The sequence below is a fragment of the Phocoena sinus genome, chromosome 15 (assembly GCF_008692025.1).
Source record: "Phocoena sinus isolate mPhoSin1 chromosome 15, mPhoSin1.pri, whole genome shotgun sequence".
NCBI lineage: Eukaryota > Metazoa > Chordata > Mammalia > Artiodactyla > Phocoenidae > Phocoena > Phocoena sinus.
Window position 1 is genome coordinate 10702271 of NC_045777.1, and position 25364 is coordinate 10727634.

At 53.3% G+C, this 25364-nt stretch overlaps 1 protein-coding gene across 1 annotated transcript; it reads left to right on the forward strand.

The window, feature by feature from the left end:
* Positions 1 to 516: 516 nt before the first annotated feature.
* Positions 517 to 22884, forward strand: KCNG1 (potassium voltage-gated channel modifier subfamily G member 1). The gene is made up of 3 exons (XM_032607208.1): positions 517 to 750; positions 11930 to 12729; positions 16655 to 22884. Exons 2-3 carry the CDS (start codon positions 11956 to 11958, stop codon positions 17423 to 17425), a joined length of 1545 nt encoding a protein of 514 aa, XP_032463099.1. The 5' UTR covers positions 517 to 750; positions 11930 to 11955; the 3' UTR covers positions 17426 to 22884.
* The last annotated feature ends 2480 nt before the right edge of the window (positions 22885 to 25364 follow it).

The following is a 25364-nucleotide window of genomic DNA, read 5'->3' on the forward strand; positions in this document are numbered from 1 at the left end:
GGGCCCAAGGGCAACGGCGCACTCGGACCTCCAGGGAGAAGCACAATACCGGGCGCGTGGTGCGTGCGGCCCCGGGGCAGCGGAGCGTGGAGCCTTTACGTGACACGTTGGCGCCTGGGGCAGTGACGCGAGGGGTCCAGGGCCAGCGGGGACTCGAACCTCCGGGGGAAGCACCTGACCCCAGGAGGCTGGCGCGCTGCGGGGCGAGTGCATCCCAAGGGCAGCGGAGCGCGGGGACCACGAGGGCAGGCGGGCGGAGTGGCGCGGGCGGGAGGGCGGGGAAAGGGGAGAGGGCGGTGGCTGGGCGCTCGGCGCGTGCGGTCCGGGCCGGGACTCGGGAAGGCGCCCAGCGGAGCGCTGCACATCCGAGGGCCCGGGCCCAGCCCTGGGCCGCCCGGACGCCTGGGGTCGGCGCCGCGTGGCCTCCGCGTCCCCCGCCGCCGCCCGCGCTCCCCGCCCCGAGCGCCGCCCCTCCCTCCGGCCCGCCTCCCGCCCCGCTCCCTCCCTCCCTCGGCGGCTGCCTCGCGGCGCTCCCGGCGCACTCGGAGCCCGGCGGGGACCGGGAGGCAGAGGCTGGGGGCCCTGGGTCCGAGTGCCGGAGCTGAGCGGGGCCCGCGGGCCGAAGTTTGCCGGCGGCTCCGGGAGGTGGCGCGGGTGGCTTCCAGCCCCTGGTCGTGTCCTCGCCGGGACCCGCCGGCGAGCCGCGGCCCGGCCAACTCCGCGGTGGGGACGCTGTGCCGCGAACTTGAGGTGGGAACTTGGCGCGCTGCAGCCTCTCCGAGCACCGCCGGACTGGCGGACTCGGGCTCCGGTAGGGGGAGATGCACGTGGCCGTGGCCCCGGCGCCCCAGAGGGGACCCCGAAAACCACTGAGGGGGGCGGCCGGGACGACAGAGGATCCGGGAGCAGCTGCGGGCAGTGGGGTGGAGCTCGCTTGCCACGGTCATGGTGCGGGTCCAGCTTCTTTTCTTCCCTGGGGTCCCCGGGGTGCGAAGTGACAGGGAAGGGGGGGTACATCCCGGCTGTGGCAGAGGTTTCTTGGCGTCTCGCGGGAGGATCCAGGGAAGAGGGAGTGTTGGGGGGAGGTGGTAGGGGGGCGTCTGTCACTCGCTCATTCACTCCATCCTTTGCCACCGCTCCGAAGGGAGCATCCTGTCAGTGGGCTTTATTGAGTCACTCATTAACGCCACAAGCTTTTATTGAGCGCCCACTGTGTGCTGGGCCCTGGGGACTCCTCAGCCTCCGGGGCTCCCTACCAAGAAGGGGCTCAGCCTGGATGGATTGGAGTCTTCGGATGAGGAAGGAAAAGAGAGAAGTTCATTCATGGATTGGACAAAGATTGGTTGAGCACCTACTACGCACAGCTCACCATGCCAAGTGCCCAACGTTAATTATTTCATTCATTTAACAGTTATTGAGGCACTGGGCTGAGGAGAGAACCGTGAAGGAGAGGGATGGGATGAGGGCAGGAGAGGATGGAAGCCAGCTTGCAGCTTGGAAAACATCCCCCCTCCCCATGTGTGTAGGCAGAATGTCACTGGACAGGTTGCAGAACAGCCTTTCCTTGGTTCGCCTACTGCATTCATTCTCAAGGAGGAGTGGGGGGAGGCTGGAATAGGTTGTTGGATAAGAAGAAAAGGTCTTTAAAAAGCTCTTTAGGGGAGGGTGGTAGTGGGGAGGGGGGCTGAGAAACACTGATCTAACCATACCGATGAAGGGAGGCTCCCACCAATGGGGTGTATTAGTTAAGTTGTCCATTCCGCAGGCATTTTCTTAAGCGCTTGCTCTTCTTAAGCACATACAGGGTGCCAGGCACCAAAGTCACCAAGGAGAACGAGACGGACACAGAGACCCCGTTTGCTGACCCCTCAAGACAAATGCAGGGGAGATGGGAGAAGGGAGCAGGAACTGCTCTGATTCGTTGTGTGTGTGTTAAGGGGGAAGGGGCTGCTTCTGACTCTATGAATCTAAGCAGAGGTTTATTCACTAGGGTGTGTTTGATACCCACACACATGACTGCAGTCAGAGTCACTTCAGGGACCCCCCCCCCCGCCCCCGAGCACGTTTCCAAGACAGATTTGGCACTGCTGGAGCCTCCAGCCCCAGTGCTGGAGCCAGGGGAGGGGCAGGTAACCAGGACGTGCTGGCTTTCTTGAGTGGAGTTCTCAGAACCTGTCAGACCTGAGCTTGACCCTGTGTCCTCTGTCTTGGAGCTCGGCAGAGGCACCTGTCGAGCAGGGAGGGAGGGAGGGAGGGAGGGTGTGTCTGAAAGACAGGTGAGGATGGCCCCTGGGGATTGCCCTCACCAGTCATTCCCTAAGCCAGCCCATTCCAGTGGAAAGATGTCTGTCATGGGACCCACTCCAAACCCACAGGGGACTGTGAGTGTGCTAGAAACAAGACAGCCCTGATTCCTGTCCCAAGCCTTGAGAACCCAGGCTGGGGGAGTCCTGGAGTCTGATTGGGGCAGATCTGGGGGCTAAGCTCCTGTCCCACTGCCATTCTGAATTATCTGCACCAGCCACACAGCCGGGCTGTGGCAAGAGATGAGGGAGATGCCCCAGGGAACAGAAGAGCAGAGAGATGTGTCCTGGATGTAGGACTGAGAGACTCAAACCGAGACTAAGGAATTAACCCCCTGGACCCCTAAAAGGTGTCTTGACTGGGCCGTCTTTTCTCCACATCCCCCTTCCGAATATGTGAGGAAGAGTCAACATTTCCGGTTGCCAAAGATGTAGGGTCTGGGAATCCACTCTTGGTTGGCTCATTAAACACAGAGATGGAGCCCCTGGGTGGAAAATGGCGGCTGGAGAAGCCACTCTAAAGAGAATTAATATAAAGGGGGAGGCAAGAAAGTCTAGCTGCAAGCAATCAATCCCTGGTGGCCATTTTTGTTCCATAGCAGCCAGTATTTGACTGACAAAGTCAGAACCTGGAGTGAATGTGCTCCAGATAGGATCCGAATGGTGCCTCAGCCCTTCCCCTGCCCTGTGGTCACAGCCTCACACCTGCGTCTCCCCAGGCGGGCGGGCACACCATGCTCTCCCTCGTTCCTTCCTCCCTTCCCTGCCGCAGCTGACCACGGACACGCGGCCTCAACACTTGCTAAGGAATAAGAAACGAGGGATTGTTTAAGCTGGTGTCCCCTTCCTGCTGCCCCAAGGTCCTCACGGCTCTCCAAGCCTGTGCCTCTGCTTACGCCTGTGTTCCCAAATTGGGGGGCTGCAAGGAGGCAAAGAGAAATGGACCTTCCGGCTCCCACCCCAAAGCCACTCCTGGTAGAAGGCAAACTGTTATTTTGCCAGAAGCAGAGCAGGGAGGCTCCAGAGGCTGCCTCTGTCTGGGGGGAGGGGCGTCTCCGGCATGTTCTGTCTTTGGGGGTGGCGGGGTGGAGGAAAGAACCCAGCTCCCAGCAAATATCCCCCCCACCCCAGTGACTTGGGCCCCAGCTCGCAGGAAGCAGGGCTGAGGTCCAGCATGGTTGGATTCTAACGAGGGAAGACAGAAGGAAGCCAAGGAAGATGGATCGCCCCACGCGGGCACAGCATCGCACAGAGGTCCAGCATCTCAGGACCTGGGCCAGCCTAATGGCTGGATCTGTTTTGATTAACGTTTTAATTGAGGATTAATGCGGCATGACCCACCTCTGAGTTAGCCCAACCAGGAGCCCTAACCCTGACCGATGAAGCTGCACAGGCAGGGGAAGGGCTGCATGGAGAGATCAGTGGGGTGCCCTCGACACCCGATCAGGGTCAGGGGATCACACAAGTTGGCAGGTGTGGAGCGGGATGGGCAGAAAGAAACCAAAGACCGAGGAGCTCAGGAAAAACTTTTTTTTTTTTTTTTTTTTTTAAGAGAGTTGCATTGCACTTGGTTCATTTCTTACTGCCACCTATTACCACCCATTTGGTGGCCAAAAGCAACAAATTTCTTATCTTACAGTTTGGGGGGATCAGAAGTCCAAATGGGTCTCATTGGGCTAACATCAAGGGGTCAGCAGAGCTGTGTTCCTTCTCGGGGGAGAATCCGTTTCTGCCTTTCCCAGCTGCTGGAGGCTGCCTGCCTCGGCTCCTGGCTCACATCATTCCAACCTCTGCTTCTGTCATCACATCTCTTCCTCTGACTCTGATCCTCCTGCCTCCCTCTTATAAGGACCCTTGTGTGACATTGGGCCCACCAGTCGATCCAGGGTCATCTCCCCATCTCAAGGCCCTCAGTTTAATCACAGCAGCGTAATCCCTTTTGCCATGGTAGGTAACATATTCACAGGTTCCATCCAGGGCTTGGGACATGGGCATCTTTGGGAGGCATCTGTTCTGCCAAGCACAGGAACACGCCTCACCAGTTTACATTGCTGACGGGGAAACTGAGGCCCAGCCAAGCGAGTGACCTGACCTCAGCGCCAGGTGAGATGGAGAGCCGGCACTGAGGTCCAGCCCTCTGGAAGGAGTTGTCTGCTTCACATTCCTCCTCTGAGAGAGGAAATGCAAGGGGAGGAGCGGGCAGGGGAGGTGCCAGGCGTGCTGTGCAGAAGCCATTCTAGCCAGCACAGAGCCCTTCTCATGTGCCAGGCATGGCTCCAAGCGCTTAGGAGGAGAGCGCGATGATTACCCCCACTTTACAGCTGAGGACACTCAGGCACAGAGAGGTGAAGTTATTTGCAGAAGGCTGCACAGGTGGTAAATGGTGAGCCAGGCAGCGTGGTCCAGAGGCCACACCCTCACCCCTGGCTGCTGCCTGTCTACACCATAGGAGTTCTGCCCCGAGACCAAAATGGCAACTGGGAACTTGACACAAGCAGGAGTTTTGTTGATTTCCTACTCTGCTCTTGTACAAATATGCAGTAGGAATAAAGATGGTTCCCCAGCTATGGGCAGTTGCCTGCTTCTCCCCATCCGCAAAGACTTTTCAAAAGCTTGTGCATAGAAAACAGAGACGAGAGACCTCGTCCCTGGCTTGCTTCTGGTGCTGGACACCCTCCCCACTCCACCAGGAATGAGCAATGCAGGGGCCCAGTAAAATGCAGAGTCAGAGAGGTTTGCTCAGCATCCCACAGACCTAGCTGGAGTCTGGTTTCATCACCAGAGTCATGAGTTTTCACTTCTCAAAGCCTCAATTTCCTCATCTGTAAAATGGGGGTGTTGATAGTAACACCTGCCTCTTAGGGAAGGACGTGGGCTCGCACAGTTAAGACTCTTCACAGCGCCTGGCGCCTAGTGTGTGATTATGGGAGGCTGTGACGTGTGTTGCTACAGCACTGTGAGTGGTTGGTGCTCTCTCTGCATTGCCCCCTCCTGCTCAGAAGAGGGACAGGCCTAGGACTGGAAGAGTGGAGACGAGAGAGGACAGCAGTTGGTCAAAACCCTGGAGAGACCCAAGAGGTGTCTTAGCAGTTGGGATCAGCACATAACAGTTTGTGGAATCCTTCCTGTCCTTGATGGGATGTGGCCCTGGGGATGAGAGATCAAGTGACAGTGATCATACCTGCAGCAAACCTCCATTCACCACATCCTCATAACAGCCCAGTAAGGTTGGCACACTTATCCCCACTTTATAGGGGGAAACAGGCCCAGAACAGGGCCGGCGCCTCAGTAGGTGCAGACGGCTGTATCAGGCCGAGTGGGTATGAACAAAAGCAGTAGTAACAGCGAGGCAAGCCTGACTTAGACCTTCCTCCCATCCTGCTCCCCACGCCTGAGTCCTACCCCCCAGGCCCTGCACCCCACCCTCAGTCAGACGCTGACCACAGAGCAGCCTCACGGTGTGTGGGGGGGCTGCCCCTCAGAACTCCTCCTGGCTTCAATGCTCACTTCTCTTTGGAAATGTATACTCAGCCCTCCATCATAGCTCGTGAACGTCATCTTTCTCCCAGGAAGAAGGAAAAGAAATTGCATGGGGAGTGTCATCGGATCTGTGGGCTCACAAAGGGGCATTTGATCAAGGCAGTGCAGAAGGTTTTTCTCTCTAAACAGAGCATCTCCACTTCTCCAGTGAAGCTCCCCTAGCGTGGGATCCACAGAGGCTTCCAGAACCCCAAGGAGGTTGAGCAGTTGGGCAGGGGGCTTCCTGCCAAAGCCCAGAGCAGCTAGAGGGTCTGCAGGCTTTCCTGGCCCCCTCCCTTTTCTCTCTCTCAAACGTCAGCAGGCTCTCAGGGAGCCTTCGAAAATGCCAATTCCTGGGCCTCCCCCTTGGGGATTCTGATGGAGAGGCTCTGGGGAGGGGCCTGGGAGTCTAACTCTACTGAGTCCAGGGAGATTCCGAACGCAGTGGCTTGATTTTTTTCGTATTCTTCTTCTTTTTTCTAAAACCTGGATTAAAATGCAGGGTTGTGCTAACCACACTCTACTTCATACCACTCTTCATCACTGGTCCGTGCCAGGCCACCTTAGTCACTGTTCCCTTCATCCCAATCCCCACACTTATTCCCCTCCCTCTGCCCTCCCGGGCACCCTCCCTGTGGTTGACAGAGGTCCTTACATGTGCTCAAGTCTTTGTAAAATATGTAATGTTGTGTGTGTGTTCATTTACATAAATAGCATAGTGCTATAAACTTCTGTTTCTTTTTCCACTCGGCACCATGTTTTTGAGATCTAAATGTGTTGCTAAACGTACATCTAGTCCGTTGCTTCTAATTCCTGTGCAACCTCCAGGCATCCGCCATCTGCATCGCTTGTTCACTTCCCCCCCTGGGAGGGGCACTGGGAGGCCTCCTAGCACCAAAGCGACGCAAGCTGCACGTTCTCGTGCCGTGTTCCTCGCTTCGATATGAGTCCCCAGAAGCAGATGCTGAGTCAACTATTTGAGTGTAAATAATATATTACAGACAATGTCTATCACAACCCCTATGGACCCAGGTCTGGGCAATATACCAAAGAGTGGGTTTCCTGCGTCATAAGGTACATTCCCCTCAGTACCCCTGATGGCTTTCCCAGAGGCTATACCAGACTGCACTCCCTCCAGCAACGGGCTCTGGGGGTCAGACAATGCTGGGTTCCAGTCCTGTTTGATCAGGTCAAGGAAGGAGTCGCAGCTGGCTGCTGGAGGGGGAGGACGACAAACCTCCCTCATAACTAATAATAATACAGCAGGCCCACTGAGGGTCCACAGGGTGTCAGGCACTGGGCCAAGCACATCGCCCGTGAAATCTGCTTTAGTCCTCAGCATAACTCAGGGAGGTTGGAGCAACTCATAGTCCCATTTTACAGAGAAGGAAACTGCATCTCAGAGGCAGGACATGACTTTTCCAAAGTCACAGAGTGACTGGGCTTGAACCCAGATGTTCAGACTTCAGAGCTAGTGGGCTCTTCTGCTTCCCCGTCTTGGGGTAGTCATCAAGTTGCCCCCCAAGCTGGAGTCTAACCAGCTTTTTCTCAACATCCCCTGTATTTGTCTCCTATTGCTGCTGTAACAGATCACCACAAACTGAGTGGTTTAAAACAACAGGAACTTCACAGCATTGTAAATCAACTATACTCCAAAAAAAAATTAATTAAATTTTAAAAACCACGAACTTACTACCTCACACTTCTGGAGAAGAGAGGTCTCAAATGGGCATTACAGGACTAAAATAAAGGTGTGGGCAGGCTGCGTTCCTTTCTGGAGGGTCTAGGGGAGAGTCCATTCTTTGCCTGTGTTGGCTTCCAGAGGCTGCCTGCTTTCCTTGGCCCGTGGCCCCTTCCATCTTCAAAGCCAGCATTGGCCAGTCGGGTCTTTCTCACAGTGTTGCATCACTCTGATGCACCCTCCTACCTCCCTCTGCCATCTTTTAAGGACTCTTGTGGTTGCATGGAGGCCCCAGAGACTCCAGGAAAATCTTCCCACCTCAAAGGAAACCGATTAGCAACCTTATTTCCATCTATAAGCTTGATTCCTGCTTGCCACGTAATCTAACATATTCAGGGGTTCTAGGGGTTTGGATAAGGACACGGACATCTTTTGGGCAGGCCAGGGTGGGGACTGGGGGGATTATTCTGTCTACCAGAGCCCCCCTAGTGGTATCTACCCACACTGACCACTCGGGCCTGGGGTGGAGTGCAGCTTCAGCAGGGAAGTGGGTGCTGGGCGGCGGGCACTGAGCACAGGGAATACCGGCTTCTGCGCCTCGCCATATCTCTGCTAGCCTGGCCCTCCTGCCCACCCCAGCCCAGCCAGGTCAAAGCTACCAGCTAATACCATCCCCTCCCCGACCACACATGATCATCAGGTCAGCTTTGGTGGTCTGACACCACCCATCCATCTATGTGCGAGGCCCCCATCCCTGCTCTCTCTCCCTGATTTGCCCACACCCTCTCCTGTCCATCATCCCACAGCCAGGAAAGGCTGCCTCTAACTCAGGCCTCATCACAGCACCACCTATCGGTCACCTGGGTGAATGGCACCACTGGAATCATCCTGCAGCCTAGTCTTTCCCCCTCACCACACTTGTCCTGCAGCAGGTCCTGTCAGCTCTTCCACCAAAGTCCACCCCAAATCCATCCAATTCTCCAGAGCCCTCCACTGATCCAAACCTCGATGGTCTCTTTCCAGAATGACTACAGGGGCTTTCAGCCTGCTGTCCCCAACCCAGCCTGAATCTTCTCCTGAGGATGCCTCGCCCACGAGGAATAAACCCCAGCTCCGTCTGATGCCTGCCGATGCCCCCACACACATCTTCTCCTACCTTCCCCTCACTCACTCTGCCCAGCCACTCGGGCTTCACTTTGGTCTTTGACCATCCAAGCCCATGCCCAGGTCGGGGAGCAGGCTCTTCCCATTCCCACCACCTGAGACACCCTCCCCCAGGTCCTCCCAGGGCTGGCTCTGCCCCCAGGGTCCCCTCCTCCGAGAAGCCCTCCTGGGTTAGCCCTCCAGCTAACATTGACCCCCAGTCATTTCCCATCTGTCACCTTGTTCTGTTTTCATCACAACACCCACTACAGCCTGTGTACTTATTTAGAGACTGTCTCCCCCACTAGAACGTCACCTCCGTGAGGACAGGGCTGGGTCCGTCTTGTCCTCTGCTGTGCCTCCAGACCTAGCCCAGTCCGACACATGATAAGTGTTGACTGAATGCATGACTCCCTCAGGACTCCTCCTCCTCATGCCCACCATCGGAGCCCCTTTTTCAAATGGCTTCCTCTTCCCAAGTACACATATAGACCCTAAGAGGCAAAATCATTGAATTTCACCATGCTCGAGAACTGACAGACCTAACACTGTAGGGTAATTTTAAAAGATCAGCCTTTTTGTGAGGGTATCAGGCTGGGTGAAAAGAAGCATTATATTCCAGAAGCAGGACTTTGGAGCCTGTTTGAGCTATGATCCTCACCCGAGACTCTAGCGTGCAGAACTGTCGCCCCACACCCATCAGACTGGGTAACCCCAAGACTAAAGGCGCAGGAGAAGTGTGCCCACCCCTCGCTTAGCAAATTCCAGCATCTGGGCCTCCCCAGGACCCTGTGGCCCTCTGCATACAAGCAGCCTGAACGAAGCATGTTTTTTCTCTCCTCTCCATACTAACAAGTCTCTGAGACAGGACAACTTTCCACATAGGAGGCTGAGGCTTTAACTCACAATTGACTTGGGTCATGAGAGAAAAAAAACGAGGAATCGTTCATTGGGGGAGCTTTCTGCTGGAGGGAAATTGAGGAGGGTTGAAAGAAGAAATTCTGCAAGAAGAGAAGTGATTACAGATGTGGGGTTTCACAAGAGCTCTCCAGGGCTTGCAGGATGAGAGGAATATTCCTTTACCTTCATCACTATTCTTGCCAAACAGAATGTCGTTTTCCCTCTTGTCTTTGGTGGCAAAGAGAATGCAGCAGAGCTGAAAAGCGGTCCCACTTAAAAGCGATCTTTCCCCTTCAAGGGATTCTGGCAGGCTTTGCCTGAGGAGATGAGTTCCAATTTTAGGTGAAGTTAAAAACACTCAACTCTTTAAAATCAAATCATGTTTTTCAAACACGGGTGTACCCTAGTTTTCCAAAACCTGATCTGTGAAACTATAGCTTGCCCCAAAGATAAATGAGTGGCGTGAGGATTTGCTTTTGTGAAAGAATTTGTTAGGAAGGCACCCCTTTCAGATGTGGAAACCGCCGTGGCTCCTGTTAAGCACTGCTTCTCATCCATGCAGGGCTGCGTGTATGTGTGTGTACCCGCGTGTGTTTCCCCTGAACATGTCCATAGCACAGATGGACACTCAGGTATCAGAAATAGTTTCCATTTGTAATTGATAGGCTTTGCTGGTACCACTTGCATCCGTGGGGAATTGAGCTGGGGAGAGGAATGGTGATTTTTAAAAGCAAAGTATTAGACTCTTACTACTTTTCCCTGGATCAGCTGAATTCTGGAGAGCTCTGTTGCTGTCATGTAGGGGTCTCAGACTCAAATGCCTACAGGGGCCAGGAAGGAAACATACATGAGAGAAGTAAAGTGGGTGTTAGAAAGACAACAGGGAGGGGTAGGGACTGTGGTGTATTGTAGCGTTCATGCCCTGCCTAAAGGGGGCAGTCATTTCTCAGCTGGAATTTGGGCCAGACATTACCAGATAGTCTGATTTTTCAAAAGAAACCAAGATATACGAATTTTTACAGGAAATGTCTCCATTTTCAAAATCTTCTCCAAGCCAGGCAAAATATTTGTGAACCAAATGCAGCCCATGAGCTATGAATGAATAAGCGATCTCATTCTAGTGGCACAAACCCTTAGCTTTGAGGGTTGGGAAGGAAGAAGTCTATAGAAGCTGAGATTTTGACCTCAGTTTCTCAGAAGTGCCCTCATCGTGTTGGCCTCACCAACAGGAAACGTAATCATTTGTTAAGCATTTCTTGGAGCTTTTACACTGCTGGGCACAGGGATTCAGAGACGAGTAAAGCACACTCTTCCCCCAGGGAGCAAGTGGTCTACTAAAGGAGCCAGGCTTGCACACAGATCATTCGAAAACAGGTGACAAGTGCAGTGAAGATAAATGGTGGAGGGGGGGCTGACATTCGATTTAGCTGGAAGAGCCAAGGAGGGCTTTCTGGAGGAGTGAGCATGCCTGTCCGATTCATTCCTGTATCCTTACGATGGTGTTTACTGATATATGAGCAAACATGGCACCGTTGTGATAACTGTGCATATTTTGGACATTGACCCTGATTTATGGCAAGTGATACCAGTTTTCCATGTATGGAAGGAATACAAGGTGTCTGTTTGAGTTAAATACTAATAATAGTAGACAGTGGGAGTTCTCTGGTGGCCTACTGGTTAGGATTCCAGGTTTTCACTGCCATGGCCCGGGTTCAATCCCTGGTTAGGGAGCTGAGATCCTGCAAGCCACATTGTATGGCCAAAAAATAAATAAAATAATTTTTAAAATAATAGTAGACAGCAAGTATTGAGTACCTACCATGTCCCAGGCACTGTAGTAAGTGGTCTTAGACAGTACATAATTCATTGAATCCTCTCAGTAATACTGTGAAGTAGATCATATGGTCACACCCATTTTACAGATGAGGAATTGAAACACATTGAGGTCGAGTAACATGCCCAGGCCGCGTGGCTCCAAAATCTATGCTTGTAACCACAACAGCAGACAGACATTTATTACTCACAGCTCTGGAGGCTGGGAGTCTGAGATCAGGGTGCCAGCATGGTCGGGTTCTGATGGGGGCTCTCTTCCTGACTTGCAGGTGGCTACCTTCTCACTGTGCCCTCACATGGGACCTCTAGTGTCTCTTCCTCTACTTATAAGGGCACTAATCCCACCACGGGGGCTCCACCCTCATGACTTCATCTAAACCTAATCACCCCCCAAAGGCCCCACCTCCTAATACCAACCCATTGGAGGTTAGGGCTTCCCCCTGTGAATTTGGGTAACACAATTCAGTCCATATCAGCAAATATCTGCAGAATCAGCATCATCCGGGAGACTCAGGAGTCACTGTGGGTCTTTCCTCCCCTCTCCCCCCAGGCCCGAGAGGGATGTGAAGGCCCAAAATGACCCTCTTACCGGGAGACAATTCTGATTACGACTACAGCGCGCTGAGCTGCACCTCCGACGCCTCCTTCCACCCGGCCTTCTTCCCCCAAAGCCAATCACTCAAGGGCGTCTTTTACCGCCGAGCCCAGCGGCTGCGGCCACAAGACGAGCCCCGCCAGGGCGGCCAGCCAGAGGACCGCAGGCGCCAGATCATCATCAACGTGGGCGGCATCAAGTACTCGCTGCCCTGGACCACGCTGGAGGAGTTCCCGCTAACGCGGCTGGGCCAGCTCAAGGCCTGCACCAACTTCGACGACATCCTCAACGTGTGCGATGACTACGACGTCACCTGCAACGAGTTCTTCTTCGACCGCAACCCGGGGGCCTTTGGCACCATCCTGACCTTCCTGAGGGCCGGCAAGCTGCGGCTGCTGCGGGAGATGTGCGCCCTGTCCTTCCAGGAGGAGCTGCTCTACTGGGGCATCGCCGAGGACCACCTGGACGGCTGCTGTAAGCGCCGCTACCTGCAGAAGATCGAGGAGTTCGCCGAGATGGTGGAGCGGGAGGATGAGGACGACCCGCTGGACAGCGAGGACCACGACAGCGAGGGCCCCACGGAGGGCGAGGGCCGCCTGGGCCGCTGCATGCGGAGACTGCGCGACATGGTAGAGAGGCCACACTCAGGGCTGCCCGGCAAGGTGTTCGCCTGCCTGTCGGTGCTCTTTGTCACCGTCACTGCCGTCAACCTCTCCATCAGCACCTTACCCAGCCTGAGGGAGGAGGAGGAGAAGGTAAGAGCCCAGGACCACTCTCCTCCCAGAAGTGCACAGCCTTCTCACCTGCACTGTCACCTCCTCCAGGAGGTCTTCCCTGAGTGCACTGGTTGAGCAGCAGCCCAGTCCATCATTGTGCTTACATCTGTTTATAAGTGTGTTTATATGTGTGTTGCCCATCTCCACGTTCAAACACAAGCTCCATGCCTGTGCAGGTCTGCGCTGTGCCCTGCCTCCCCCCCAACATTGTCTGGCAGGGAGGAGGCACTCAGCCACTCCCTGTTGGATGGATGGATGGATGATGTGATTTATGATGTGATGTACCTGGCCCCAAGCTAAGCACATGACATATACCATCAAAATTTATTTCACCAACTTGCATCCTTTCTCAGCCTTGCTAATTCCCTTGCATGAAAATATCCCAGAAAGCTTTTTTGGGTCCTGAATATGAGTTTTATTGATAGATGTGTGTGTGTGCACATGACCTCAAATAATGAGCATTTCTTTCTGTTAAATAAGAGAATTCCCATAAAGTGCTTACTCCAGGGCCTGACGGGGTGTGTGTCCAATTCTCAGGGATACCACTCACTTAGCCAGCTGTTACTAGGAGCCAAGGGCTGGGCTGCCACTCTGCCTGCATCTTATCTTCTCAGCGAATCTTCCAGCATCCTGGTATGGGAGGTGTTCTCACACCCACTTGACAGCTGAGAACACTGAGGCAAAGCAGCTTGCCCAGACCCAGGTCTGACCGAGTCCCTAGTCTGGTTCTTAAACATGGAAGTATGGTTGCCACGTGGCAGCCTGAGACCTCATCTAGCCCCACAGTTCAGCCTCCTTATGTATGAGACCCTCAGCCTTTGAGTTGGGACCCTTTCCCCATACATAGGGGTTCTGGAAGCAAGTCTCAAGACAGACCAAAAGGTTCAGATGGTGCAAATTGTGTAGGCATTGGAGAAATAGGTAGTATGGCGGTAAGAACTCAACATAAATATCATGCCAGCCAGCATTTATTGAGCACTGGCTGTGTACCCTGCATGTGCTAGGGGCTTTACATGAACTCTCTGATCAAACATTAGAACCACTCACCACGTGAGGGTTTTCCCACACACATATATTATGGAAAAAGTAGCAATTTTTTGCTACTTTTGTTGCATTTTTTGTTTTCTTGCTACTTTTTGTTGCATTTATAACTCGCAGGGAGTTTCTGGCACTTCTTTTTTAATACACTGAATTTTAAAACCAGTGTTAAGAAAACAGCACTCAACCAGTAAAATGAACTTTTGAGAAGCATAAGGGGTAGTGATGAAGGGGGCAGGGCTAGAGCCAGACGGCCTGAATTTGAATCCCACTTCGTCCACTCTGGCTGTGTAACTGTAGGCAAGTTACTTAACGTCTCTGTGCCTCAGTTTCCCTACATGTCCAAGAGGCTGTGAACAGGCTCACCTCACAGCACTTGAGGGTTCAGTGAATGGGTCTACGGGAAGTGACTGGAACATTGCCTGGCGACGTGCGTGCAGGAAGTGCTCACTATGACGATTATACGTGCCTACCAAAAAAAGAGAAAATGCCCGTCATTTGAGACCTGTCTGCAAGCACCTGTATTTAGTGTAGATTTCTTCTTGGCTCCAACATACACAATACTGATTTTATCAGGAAAATACTAACAAAGCCACAGTTTTATTCAACTTCTGATACTTGCTTTAAAAAAAATACCCGGCCTTTTTCATGACTCAGTAAAAATGCTGTTCTTCTGCTTCATTTGGGGGACCAGTGGGGTTCACTGTTTCACCTGAGTACACGTTTGAGTGCCTACTGTATTCAGGCTCCACAGGGCAGACAGGATGACCAGAGTGAGTCTCCAGATTCAGGAAGCTCAAGTCTAGGTGACAGCCCCGTGACCATAAGTATGACACACAAGCCAAGGGGGCTCTTGTGAGAGGACCACCAACTGTGCTGGGGATACTTGGAGGGGAAGCACTCCAGGAAGGCTTCCCAGAGGCGGGGGCTTCCTGTCCCAGAGGTCTGAGATCTCAAAGCCTCACCCAGTACTAGTTCATCTCTCCAGCCTCTCACATATTCCTAGAGAAAAGCCTAGCAGAGCAGGTCTGGTAGAACCCAGCTGTGCCCGGGAACCGACAAGATGCCCCAGGTAGAACCATTTGTGCCTTCCCTCTCTGCCAAAGGCCCCTTTGAGATTGAGGTCCAAACCCACTGGGGACGGTCCACCGTCCAGTTGTATTGCAGACCAGAGCAACAGCTGGCAGCCCACATGACAGATACAGGGCACAGATGTGTTTGAGTGAACCATGGAGTGCTTTCTTTGTATTGAATTGTCACAACATTTAAAACCCAGGAGATTTCATGTAAAACTCCAAATTTCCAGCTTCTCTTAAAAAATTCGGTGAGGCAGCCTCAAGACCGAATTCTCCTGGGACAGCCATCAGGGGGCGACGAGCTAGATGGCTGCGCCCCCCAGCAGGCCTCCACCCCACCTGGGCCACCTCCGCGGCTTTCCCTTTGCCTGCCTGGCCTTCATCTGACACCCCGTCTAAACACCAGGCCAGGGCTCTTCCGTCCATCCTGGTAACAAATATGAATGGATCACTGGGTGCATGCTGGGCCTTTCCAGGCACTGGGGTCCTGAGAGTGAACAATACACAAACTGTCCTGCCCTGTGGGGCTACAGTCTCCTGGGGCAGGGGGGCAGGCAGGCAGGGCTGAGACAGATGATAAACATGGTAAATAAGTAACTTATTAAGCATATTAAAAGATGATGAGCCTTACGATCGAATAGAGCAAGGGGAATCGGGGTACCGGACAAAGGGGGGAGGGCTTTTAAACAGGGCAGGTCCCAAAAGCCCTCCCTGGGGAGGTGATATGGAAGTAAAGAGCTGGAGGAAGGGAGGGCAGAGCGATACGGGTGTCTGTGGGAAGAGGAATCCTGCAGGGAAAGTCAAGAAAAGTCAACGCTGAGCTGCGGGTGAGCCTGGGGTGTTGGAGGAGCAGTGAGGAGGCCCGTGGGGCTGGAGCAGGTGAGCGAGGCAGGGAGGGGGCAAGGAAGTGGGAGAGGTGGTGGCTTGGCCACCTGTGCCCCTGGGGGACTTGAGCCATCTCTCTGAGCCATGGAGGATGCTCAGCAAGGAGGGACAGCATCCGATTCATGTTCTGAGTCCCTCTGGCCGTGTGTGCGAAGTGGACTGCAGGGACCAGGAAGCCCAGGGAGGAGGTGCCTGCAACTGTGCCAGTCAGAGAGGGCGGTGGCTGGACCCAGGTGGGGCAGTGGACAGAGTGAGAAGTGCTTTGACTCTGGAATCATTTTAAACGAAGCACCAGTGGGATTTCATGAGGATTACAGGGGAGGCGTCAGGATGAGGCCAAGTCTGTCCTGAGCACCCGGAAAAATGGGAATGCTGATCGCTAAGAAGGGAATCCACAGTGGGCAGGTGTGCAGGCAATCAGGAGCCCAAAGAGACTAGATCGTAAATGTTCTCAACACAATAAACGGAACGATAATTATTCATACTGCAATATATACATGTATCAACTCATTGTACACCTTAAATTTGTACACCATGTTATATGTCAGTTACATCTCAATAAAAATAAATTTTAAGAAGAAAGAAATCAGGAGCCCGTTTCGGGACATGATGAGTTTGAGACACCTACCAGACATCCCAGGAGGCAGCCCGTCTGGGGGCTGGAGTTCAGGGGCGAGGTCTGGGCTAGAGAGAGATTAGGAATTGTCAGTGTTGAGATGGTACTTCAAGCCCTAGGTCTGCACGGGATCAACCAGGGAGTGAGCATAGCCAGAGAAAGAGAGGACTCGGGGCCGCAGGACACGGACAGGCACATGCCCAGACCACCCTTCACCCGGGTAGCCCAGCCAGGACAGAGCCCCGTGCCCCTTGCTGGTGGGACCGCTGACCTCTCCCCTCTCTCCCAGGGCCAGTGCTCCCACATGTGCCGCAACATCTTCATCGTGGAGTCCGTGTGTGTGGGCTGGTTCTCCCTCGAGTTCCTCCTGCGTCTCATCCAGGCGCCCAGCAAGTTTGCCTTCCTAAGGAGCCCGCTGACGCTGATTGACATGGTGGCCATCCTGCCCTACTACATCACCCTGCTGGTGGACGGCGCCGCCGCGGACCGCCGCAAGCCCGGCACAGGCAACAGCTACCTGGACAAGGTGGGGCTGGTGCTGCGCGTCCTGCGGGCGCTGCGTATCCTGTACGTCATGCGCCTGGCCCGCCACTCGCTGGGGCTGCAGACGCTGGGGCTCACGGCCCGCCGCTGCACCCGCGAGTTCGGCCTCCTGCTGCTCTTCCTCTGCGTGGCCATCGCCCTCTTTGCCCCCCTCCTCTACGTCATCGAGAACGAGATGGCCGATAGCCCCGAGTTCACCAGCATCCCTGCCTGCTACTGGTGGGCCGTCATCACCATGACAACTGTGGGCTATGGCGACATGGTACCCAGGAGCACGCCTGGCCAGGTGGTGGCGCTCAGCAGCATCCTCAGCGGCATCCTCCTCATGGCCTTCCCCGTGACCTCCATCTTCCACACCTTCTCCCGTTCCTACCTGGAGCTCAAGCAGGAGCAAGAAAGGGTGATGTTCCGGAGGACCCAGTTCCTCATCAAAACCAAGTCGCAGCTGAGCAGCATGTCCCACGACAGTGACATCTTGTTTGGAAGTGCCTCCTCAGACACCAGAGACAACAACTGAGCCCAGAGGACACACCCCGCCACCGCCACCGCCAGGACACCCCCAGCCCTACCCGCCCTCTGAGGCTTGAAGCTATCGCCATCACTGCAGACACCTTCTAAGGCACGTGCTGCTTCTGAGCGCAGCCCTGGCCTAGGAGTGACCGAGCCACGCCCCAGGGAGGATGTCCCAGCATCCATCCGCAGGGGGTCCCTGGTCCTCAGAATCCAGAAGTGAAGCCCAGCACACAGCCCTGTCGGTCCCCCCGCCCGCCCCAGCCCCCATGCCTGTTTCCCTAATAAGGAAATGGCTTGTTCTTTCCAACATGTAAATAACATGCCCAGCAAAGACTTGCTTTCTGGGGCTGCCTAGAGAAAAAATACCAACAGCAGCAGCTACACGTCTGTCTTCAGTGTGGATCATGTGCAACTAAAGAAAACCGGTGAAGAAGAGAGAAAAAGCCTTCCACGGAGCTCTCTTAAGAGAGGAAACGGCGCTTCCCAGCAAGGCCAGCCAGTGTGGGAACCAGAAGTAGAAGGGCCTGTTTCCTTGGGTCCTTCATGCCTGGTGGGGTCCCCGTGGGGTTGGAGGAAAACAGGGCAGGTACCTTTGGGAAACTGCTGGTAAAGACTGCAGTCCCTCGCTCTTCTTTCTCTTTGATTCCTCCCACCTCCAGGCCTCTCTTTCCCTCCTTTTTCCTTCTCTCCCATCTGCTGTTCTCCTCGTTTGCACCTTAAGGCCTTTTTCTCAAACTTTTCCCCCAAGGCACCCCTAAGCCTTGTAGACACCAAGTCAGCATTGCTGACTACAAAGGTGAAATCACTTCATTTTCTCTTTAAAAAAAATAGTGTGGATTTTTTTATTCTATGCCACATTTATTTTAATTTTTGAAAAAAAAATGCTTCAGACTGTTTATCTGAATCTAAATGTAAACCTAGATGACATTAGGTTGATGCTTTGGGAAGGTGGACCACAGTTTCCTGGGCCATCTGAGAGCATAGTCTGAAGCCGCCAAAGGCCTCCCTGGGCCCCTCAAAGACCTACAGAGCACCCACCCGACCAGGAACACCTCCCGATCTCATGCAGTGTGGATGGTGCCAGGTAGAGAGGGAGCCCCAGGGCAGCCCACCAGATTTACTCTGATTGCAGAGTTCAGAGCCCCTCGGTGCCAGTCTGGAGAGGGGGCTTGGCGCCCAGGTGGCGGTCACACGCCTGCCTTCCGCCTCACAGATACCGCAGCATCGCTGGCTTCTCCACCCCAAACACCTGCTGCCTTGGCCCCGGCTCCTCCCCTCGGCCAGCTGCGGAAAGCAAGCTCTAAAATAAATCTGGTCCCATCACACTGTCCTGCCTAAACCCACAGCGGCATCCATCACGCTGAGAATAAAGCATAAATGCCCGGCATTGCCTGGGCCTGCTGCCCTCTCCAGCCCCATTTCCCACGTGTCTCTCTTTCGCTCACTCCATCCAACTACGCTGGCCTCCACACTGCTCTTTAGAAGCATCCAACCCATTTCCCGCCCCAGGCCTTCACACATTCAGATCCCTCCACCAGGAATGCCCTTCCTGCCGAGCACTGCAGAGCTGCCTCCTCCCATCACCTTCCTGACCACTTGCCTAGAGAATCCCCTCCAGCGCACGCGCGCTGCCCGCGCTGTCCCTCTCACCCAGCTTATCTTCTCCATCCACTTATCGGCTTTTGGAATTGCCTTGTTTATTTCTCTGCTCCTCACTTATGGTCTGTCTCCCGCCCAAGGAGGTCAGTGCTATCATGGCAGGGATTCAGCGATAGAGCTCACGGCTGACTCCCAACAGCTAGCACAGGGCCCGGCAGCCAGCAGGTACTCAACAGACATTTGTGGAATGAATGAAAGACTGAGGGGAAGCAAGAAAAAGGGCCAGAAAGTAGAAAGGTTTTTGCTTTTAACACTGGATAGCGGGACGTCCGAGCACCTCTCCCTCTCCCTCTCCCTCCCTCTTTCTCTCCCCGTACCCAGTGGGGAGGCAGGGGCAGTGCTACCTCTGCACAGTGTACACGCAGTGATGCCGACTGGAAATATGCAAGTCACGAGGGCCTCGTTAAAGCCTCCCCCTGACACCTGCTTCCAGTGACTCACGCCTGAAAAGTAAGTGTTCCGACTAATTAGCTCTACCCTCCGGAGCCCGGTGGGTGTCATAGAGATCAGGCACTGCCGTCACCCGTAATAATACCTTAGATTTATGGAATGAGTTTGCCCCCCTCCGAAGTGGCTAAGAGAGAACGGAAGACAACTGAAAACGCAGAACAGAGAGAAACGTGACACACAAAGAGCCTTTAAAACTCCAGGGAGGGGAAAGCAAATACCATCTGAGGTGGGGGGAGCCCAGAGCGGGCCACGCTGGGAGGGGAGTCACGCGCCCACCACACCGAGGGCAGAGGAGGAGCTGGGTCACTGAAGGTCCAGGTTTCTGGCATCTTCTTGCCCAGATTCTCATCTGTGTTGGTGGCTGAGGTGGAGGCCCAGACGCAGGCGCCTCTCAAGACCTCCCTTGAGGGACAAAGGGGCTCGAGATACTGACCTTCACACCCAGAGTGGTGCTTAAGGATCCTTTGCCCTAATTAAGAATCCGGAGGCCTCAGGACACCAAACTAGCCACTTCTAGGACCAACATCGACTTGACTATAGTGGCTTTTCCACTCTTTTTTAGCAATATGAAATCTGATGAAGAAGCCCAGCTAAAAATTGGACTGAATAAGGGCTGTTCTGTTGGAAGTTGGGGGCACAATTCTTCTCCCGGTCCTAAGGGCACCTCCCTTTTGACCCCGGTTCAGACAGCTAACTCCATGCAGTGAAAATTACAGTGAGTGAAAATCACTGCTCTAGGGGAAACGGCAAAGCAGACCTTTCCCAAATTTGTCTTATTTTTTAGGTCACATGGACATCCCCCATCTATAGTTGAGCTCAGGGCTTCCCTAAGACTCACAGTGGGGACTGGGAAAGGCTGATTTCACAGTACAGATTCTCAGCCCACCTCAGAGGAGGGCTGGGACCTCTTACCTCGGGTACAGAATTTAAGGGGGAGTCAAAAAAAACCTTAGTAATCAAGATAAATCATATTTCAATGCAATATTTTTAAAATATCAAGACTAATGCTAAAAACCCATGATGAACAAAATAAAGACAGGATCTGCCTTTGCAACTGCATAACTCTGACCCACATACCTCTCTTTAGTTCCGGTCCTGACTGGACACCCCTGCCATATTCTATAGGACAGTTCCAGCCAGCCAAGCCAGTCCCCCAGGAAGCACAGGTGGGAGCCTTTAGCACCTGGCACCGCAGCTGCTGGGCATGGGCACCCTTCCCACTGGAGGGGATCAGAATGGCCACCAACCCCAACTCCTACCCCAGTGAACGTTTGAGAACCAGGCCCCTGCCCTCATGGGGCCCGCACAGTGATGGGGAGAGAGAGAGACAGTGAAATGCAAATTGAAGAAAATAATTTCTGATGTTGGTGAGCACAGGGTGACCTGGCAGACAGCGACGGGGGCCAGAGGAGAGGTGGAGAGCAGCCCCTGAAGAGAGTCAAGGAAGGACTTTCTGAGTAGGTGACATTGAAATGGGGACCAGGAGGAGGGGAAGGGGCAGCCATCCAAGCAGAGGGCACAGTCAGTGCAAAGCCCAGAGGTGGGGAAGCCCTGGACATCCCACCAGCTGTCGAGGGAGCCTGTGGGCACATGGCCCCACTGCGAGAATCCTTCCTCCTAGGGAGAAAACTCAGATCTGCAAAGTTGACACTCTTTGAACAAACATTTCCAGAGACCTTACTCTGAGCCAGGCCCTCTCAGAGCAGCTGGGGACAAAACAATAAAACAACAGAGCTGGACTCAGTCCCTGCCCCAGAGGTGCTTATTATTTAATGGAGAGAAAGACACGTGAATAGAAGATTTCTGCGCACGTGGGATGATGGGGGTGCAGGCGCAGGGAGCTGTACGAGCATGGAGAACGACATCAACTGGGAATTCCCTGGTGTTCCAGTGGTTAGGACTCGGTGCTTTCACCGCCAGGACCTGAGCTGGATCCCTGGTTGGGGAACTAAGATCCTGCAAACTTCACAGCACAGCCAAAAAGAAAAAATCAGCTAAAGGAAGCATGGTTTTCACTCAGATTTACATTTGCTAAAACGGCCTCACATACATTTTCCTCCAGAAAAAAAAAAAAAAAAATAGTATTCCTCCTAACACTGGTTCTCCTATCTCTCCATCCAGTCCTGTTAACTTGTATCAGGAATCTGGCCACTTAACCTCCTCCAGTGGTCCAGCCCCCATCCTCTGCCACGTGGATTGTTGCTGAAGCCTCCTCCTTGGTTTCCCTGCTCTCCTGCTTCCCCTCCCATCTGTTCTCTGCACAGCACCAGACGGACCCTGTTGAAACGCAACTCTGATCATACGCATCCTCTGTACAGAGTGTCTCCCCCAACCTGGTGACATTCCATCCCACTCAGTCAAAGCCAGTGTCTCTCGCGGCCCCAGCTCCCTGACCTGGTGTCCTTGTCTCCCTCTCATCTCTCCCTTCAGCTACACCAAACTCTTTATTCAATGAACAGACCAAATACAGTCCCTCCTCAGGGCCTTTGCACTTGCTGTTTCCTCTGCCTGGAAGACTCTTCCCTAAGGTATATCCACGTGCTCCCTCTCTTTATTAGGGTCTCTGCTCAAATGTCACTTAAACAGAGAGCCCTTATCTGACCTCATCCGCACAGCCTGTATAAAAGACCACACTCCTAGCATGCCCCCAGTGTATTAACCATGGCTTTTCTTTTCTGTATTCTGATGCTTTGACATCCGGGACCTTGCAGACCCTGCAAGGACTGCTCCTTCCAGGGACAGCCAGTTCCTAGAGATGGTAAACCACTCACCCGCAAGCATGCTTTTCAAATACAAACCAACCAATCCGGATTCCATACCCTTAGCCACCTTCTTCCACCTCCCTTTTGGAGCTCTCACACACCAGGCCACTGTCCACATGCCCTCATCACCCCAGGGCTAGATCAGACAACCAAGCACAGCCCTATGCCCCAGGGCTCGCTGAAATTTTTCAAACTAACCAATCCTAAGCCTGCTTACCCTGCCTCACCCACTCCTTCCCTCGAAAACCTCAGTAAAGATCTTGCCCACAGTTACCCCCTCCCTCTGCCTCTGACCAGCCCTGTGCTTCCCCATGTGTCCCCCCATGATGTGGCATGCCCCCTTCTCTTGGGAACTATGAGTATAACAAACTGTCTCTTCAATGGCAACTGATCTGTTGGCCTCGCCGTACCTGAATAATAATAAAATCTATATTTAAAACACCCAGCCCCTTAACCTGCTTCATCCTTCTCTGAGAGCCTTATTATCACCCAATACCTTATATATTTGTTGCTCATGAGCTTTCTTTCTCCCCTAGATGGTCAGCTCCATGAGGGCAGGGACCTGCACAGCAGTATCCTCAGTCTACGACAGCACCTGGCACGTAGTAGGTGCTCAATAAATATTTGCTGAATAAATGAATCTGTGGATCCCTTCTATACAGAGTCCTACAAAATACATACACATATCAACCATATTTGTTCATACATATGGTGGCATGACTCTCATTATAATCTATTCCTGTAAAAGGGCACCACAATTAAGCGGTCAAATAACCCACCCCCACCCCCACGTCACCAGATGATTTCTGCTTGGAAACCATCTCCACCATGTGAATTTATTTATTTTATTTTTTTGGCCACTCTGCATGGCATGCAGGACCTTAGTTCCCCCAACCAGGGATCAAACCCATGCCCCCTGCATTGGGAGCGCGGAGTCTTAACCACTGGACCGCCAGGGAAGTCCCTCCACCGTGTGAATTTAGTCCTCCATCAACATCCATGTATTTTTAATTAAATGTATAAAAAGAGGGCTTCCCTGGCGGCGCAGTGGTTGAGAGTCTGCCTCCCGATGCGGGGGACACGGGTTTGTGCCCCGGTCCGGGAAGACCCCACATGCCGCGGAGCGGCTGGGCCCGTGAGCCATGGCCACTGAGCCTGCGCGTCTGGAGCCTGTGCTCTGCAACGGGAGAGGCCACAACAGTGAGAGGCCCGCGTACCGCAAAAAAAAAAAAAAAAAAAAAAAAAATCATTAAGCAAATGTATAAAAAGATAACGTGGGAGTTTGTTTGAAAACATAAAACAGAGCCCGAAATATATATATATTTTTTTGTGTGGTACGCAGGCCTCTCACTGTTGTGGCCTCTCCCATCGCAGAGCACAGGCTCCAGACGCGCAGGCTCAGCGGCCATGGCTCACGGGCCCAGCCGCTCCGCGGCATGTGGGATCTTCCCGGACCAGGGCACGAACCCGCGTCCCCTGCATCGGCAGGCGGACTCTCAACCACTTGCGCCACCAGGGAAGCCCCCGAAATATTTTTTTCATTTTCTTTCCTGAGAAGAACGTGCCATTTACCCAAATGACCTGGAAATGTCCAAATAAATAAATTTGTTGTAATAAATTTAAAGCCACCAACTAGCCTTGCCTTTAAAAATAGGGGGCAAAAAGAATCTAATAGGACTACGTTCCAGGTCTGGATTACTTGGTAGCTATTGGCATTCCACCATGTCTATTATTATATATACATGGGACACAAAAAAGAAGTCCTTAGAATCATTCTCTAAATGACAAGTCCATTTAATAAGGACAAGCCCAAGGAGGTGGGTATGTGACCGCATTTAACAGAATAGCTGCTAGATAGACAAAAGCTGTTTCTCCATAAAGAAGATTAGATGGAAAATGCCTCATTTTGGAAGCTCAGAGGCTTTTGAAACAGGCATAAAAATTACTCAACAGTGAGAGTCAACCAAGGTTCCTAGGGGCAGTTCTGGGGAAGGGAAGGGGACTGGCCAAAGTGAAGCAATGTTGCCCTCAGCTATTCAGTCTTACCCATCCCAGACTGCTGGGCTGTGCTTTGATTTTGAAGGAGAATAAATTGGAAGGCCCAGCTGAAAGCACATCCCCAAACGCTAAGATCTATGGTTTCTGGCAGAGACTTGGGGGGGGCCCTCCAGCCTCCTCCACGTGCCCAAGGCAAGAGCCCAAGTTTGCCCAGAACTTCAGCAAAGGATCTGGGAGAGTTATGAGGGTAGCCTCATCTCTGTTAAGGAGGCCTAACCTATTTGCCTGCAGGGACCAGGGAAAGAGGTAGAGGGAAAATAAGTAACAACCACTCGTGTCTACAGAGTTGCGATCGGTGCTTGGACCTCACCACAGCCCCAGAGTTGGGGCAGTGTTGGGGGCAGACATTGCTAGCTGCCCATGTGAAAGCCGTTCCCCATCTTCCGCACCAGCAGGTCCCCTGTTTGCCCAGTCCCAGGGTTTACACCAACCATGGTTAATCCCATCACCCTTTGCAATGAGTCATCAGAGGTGGGCACATGACCCAGTTTTGGCAAACGAGACCCCAGAGGAAGTCTGTCTGAGGTTGCTGGGGAGATTTTCCCTCTGATATGAGAAAGCCCTTTTCTCCTCTTTCCTCCTTTCTGCCCTGGATGCTGTTGAGTGAAGACATGGGTAGAAGAAGCTGTAGTTGTCCAGCCCCCAGATGCTGTGTTGTCATAGCTCAGGGCAGCCCCCTCTCCAGGGAATCACAGCACCCAGAGATGCCTTCGAGGTTACAGCCCTACCCCACCAAGCCAGCTCACAGCCACAGCTGGCTGACACGGGTGCAAGTCCTCAGCCCCTTGCCTCCAGGTGGAACTTGTTCTGTGATGCTGTTTATACTTCAGAGCTCCCTGTGGGATCAGGCAGAAACTAAACTCTAGGCAAAACCACATCTTTGCTTACCTTTTCCCCTGCCCAATCCTGCTTCCCTTCTCCATTGCAGCTTTCTCCTGAGAGCACATCTGAATAAAACACATGCGCTTCATTCCCCATCTCAGCCCCCTGCTTCTAGGGAGGCCAGCCTAAGAC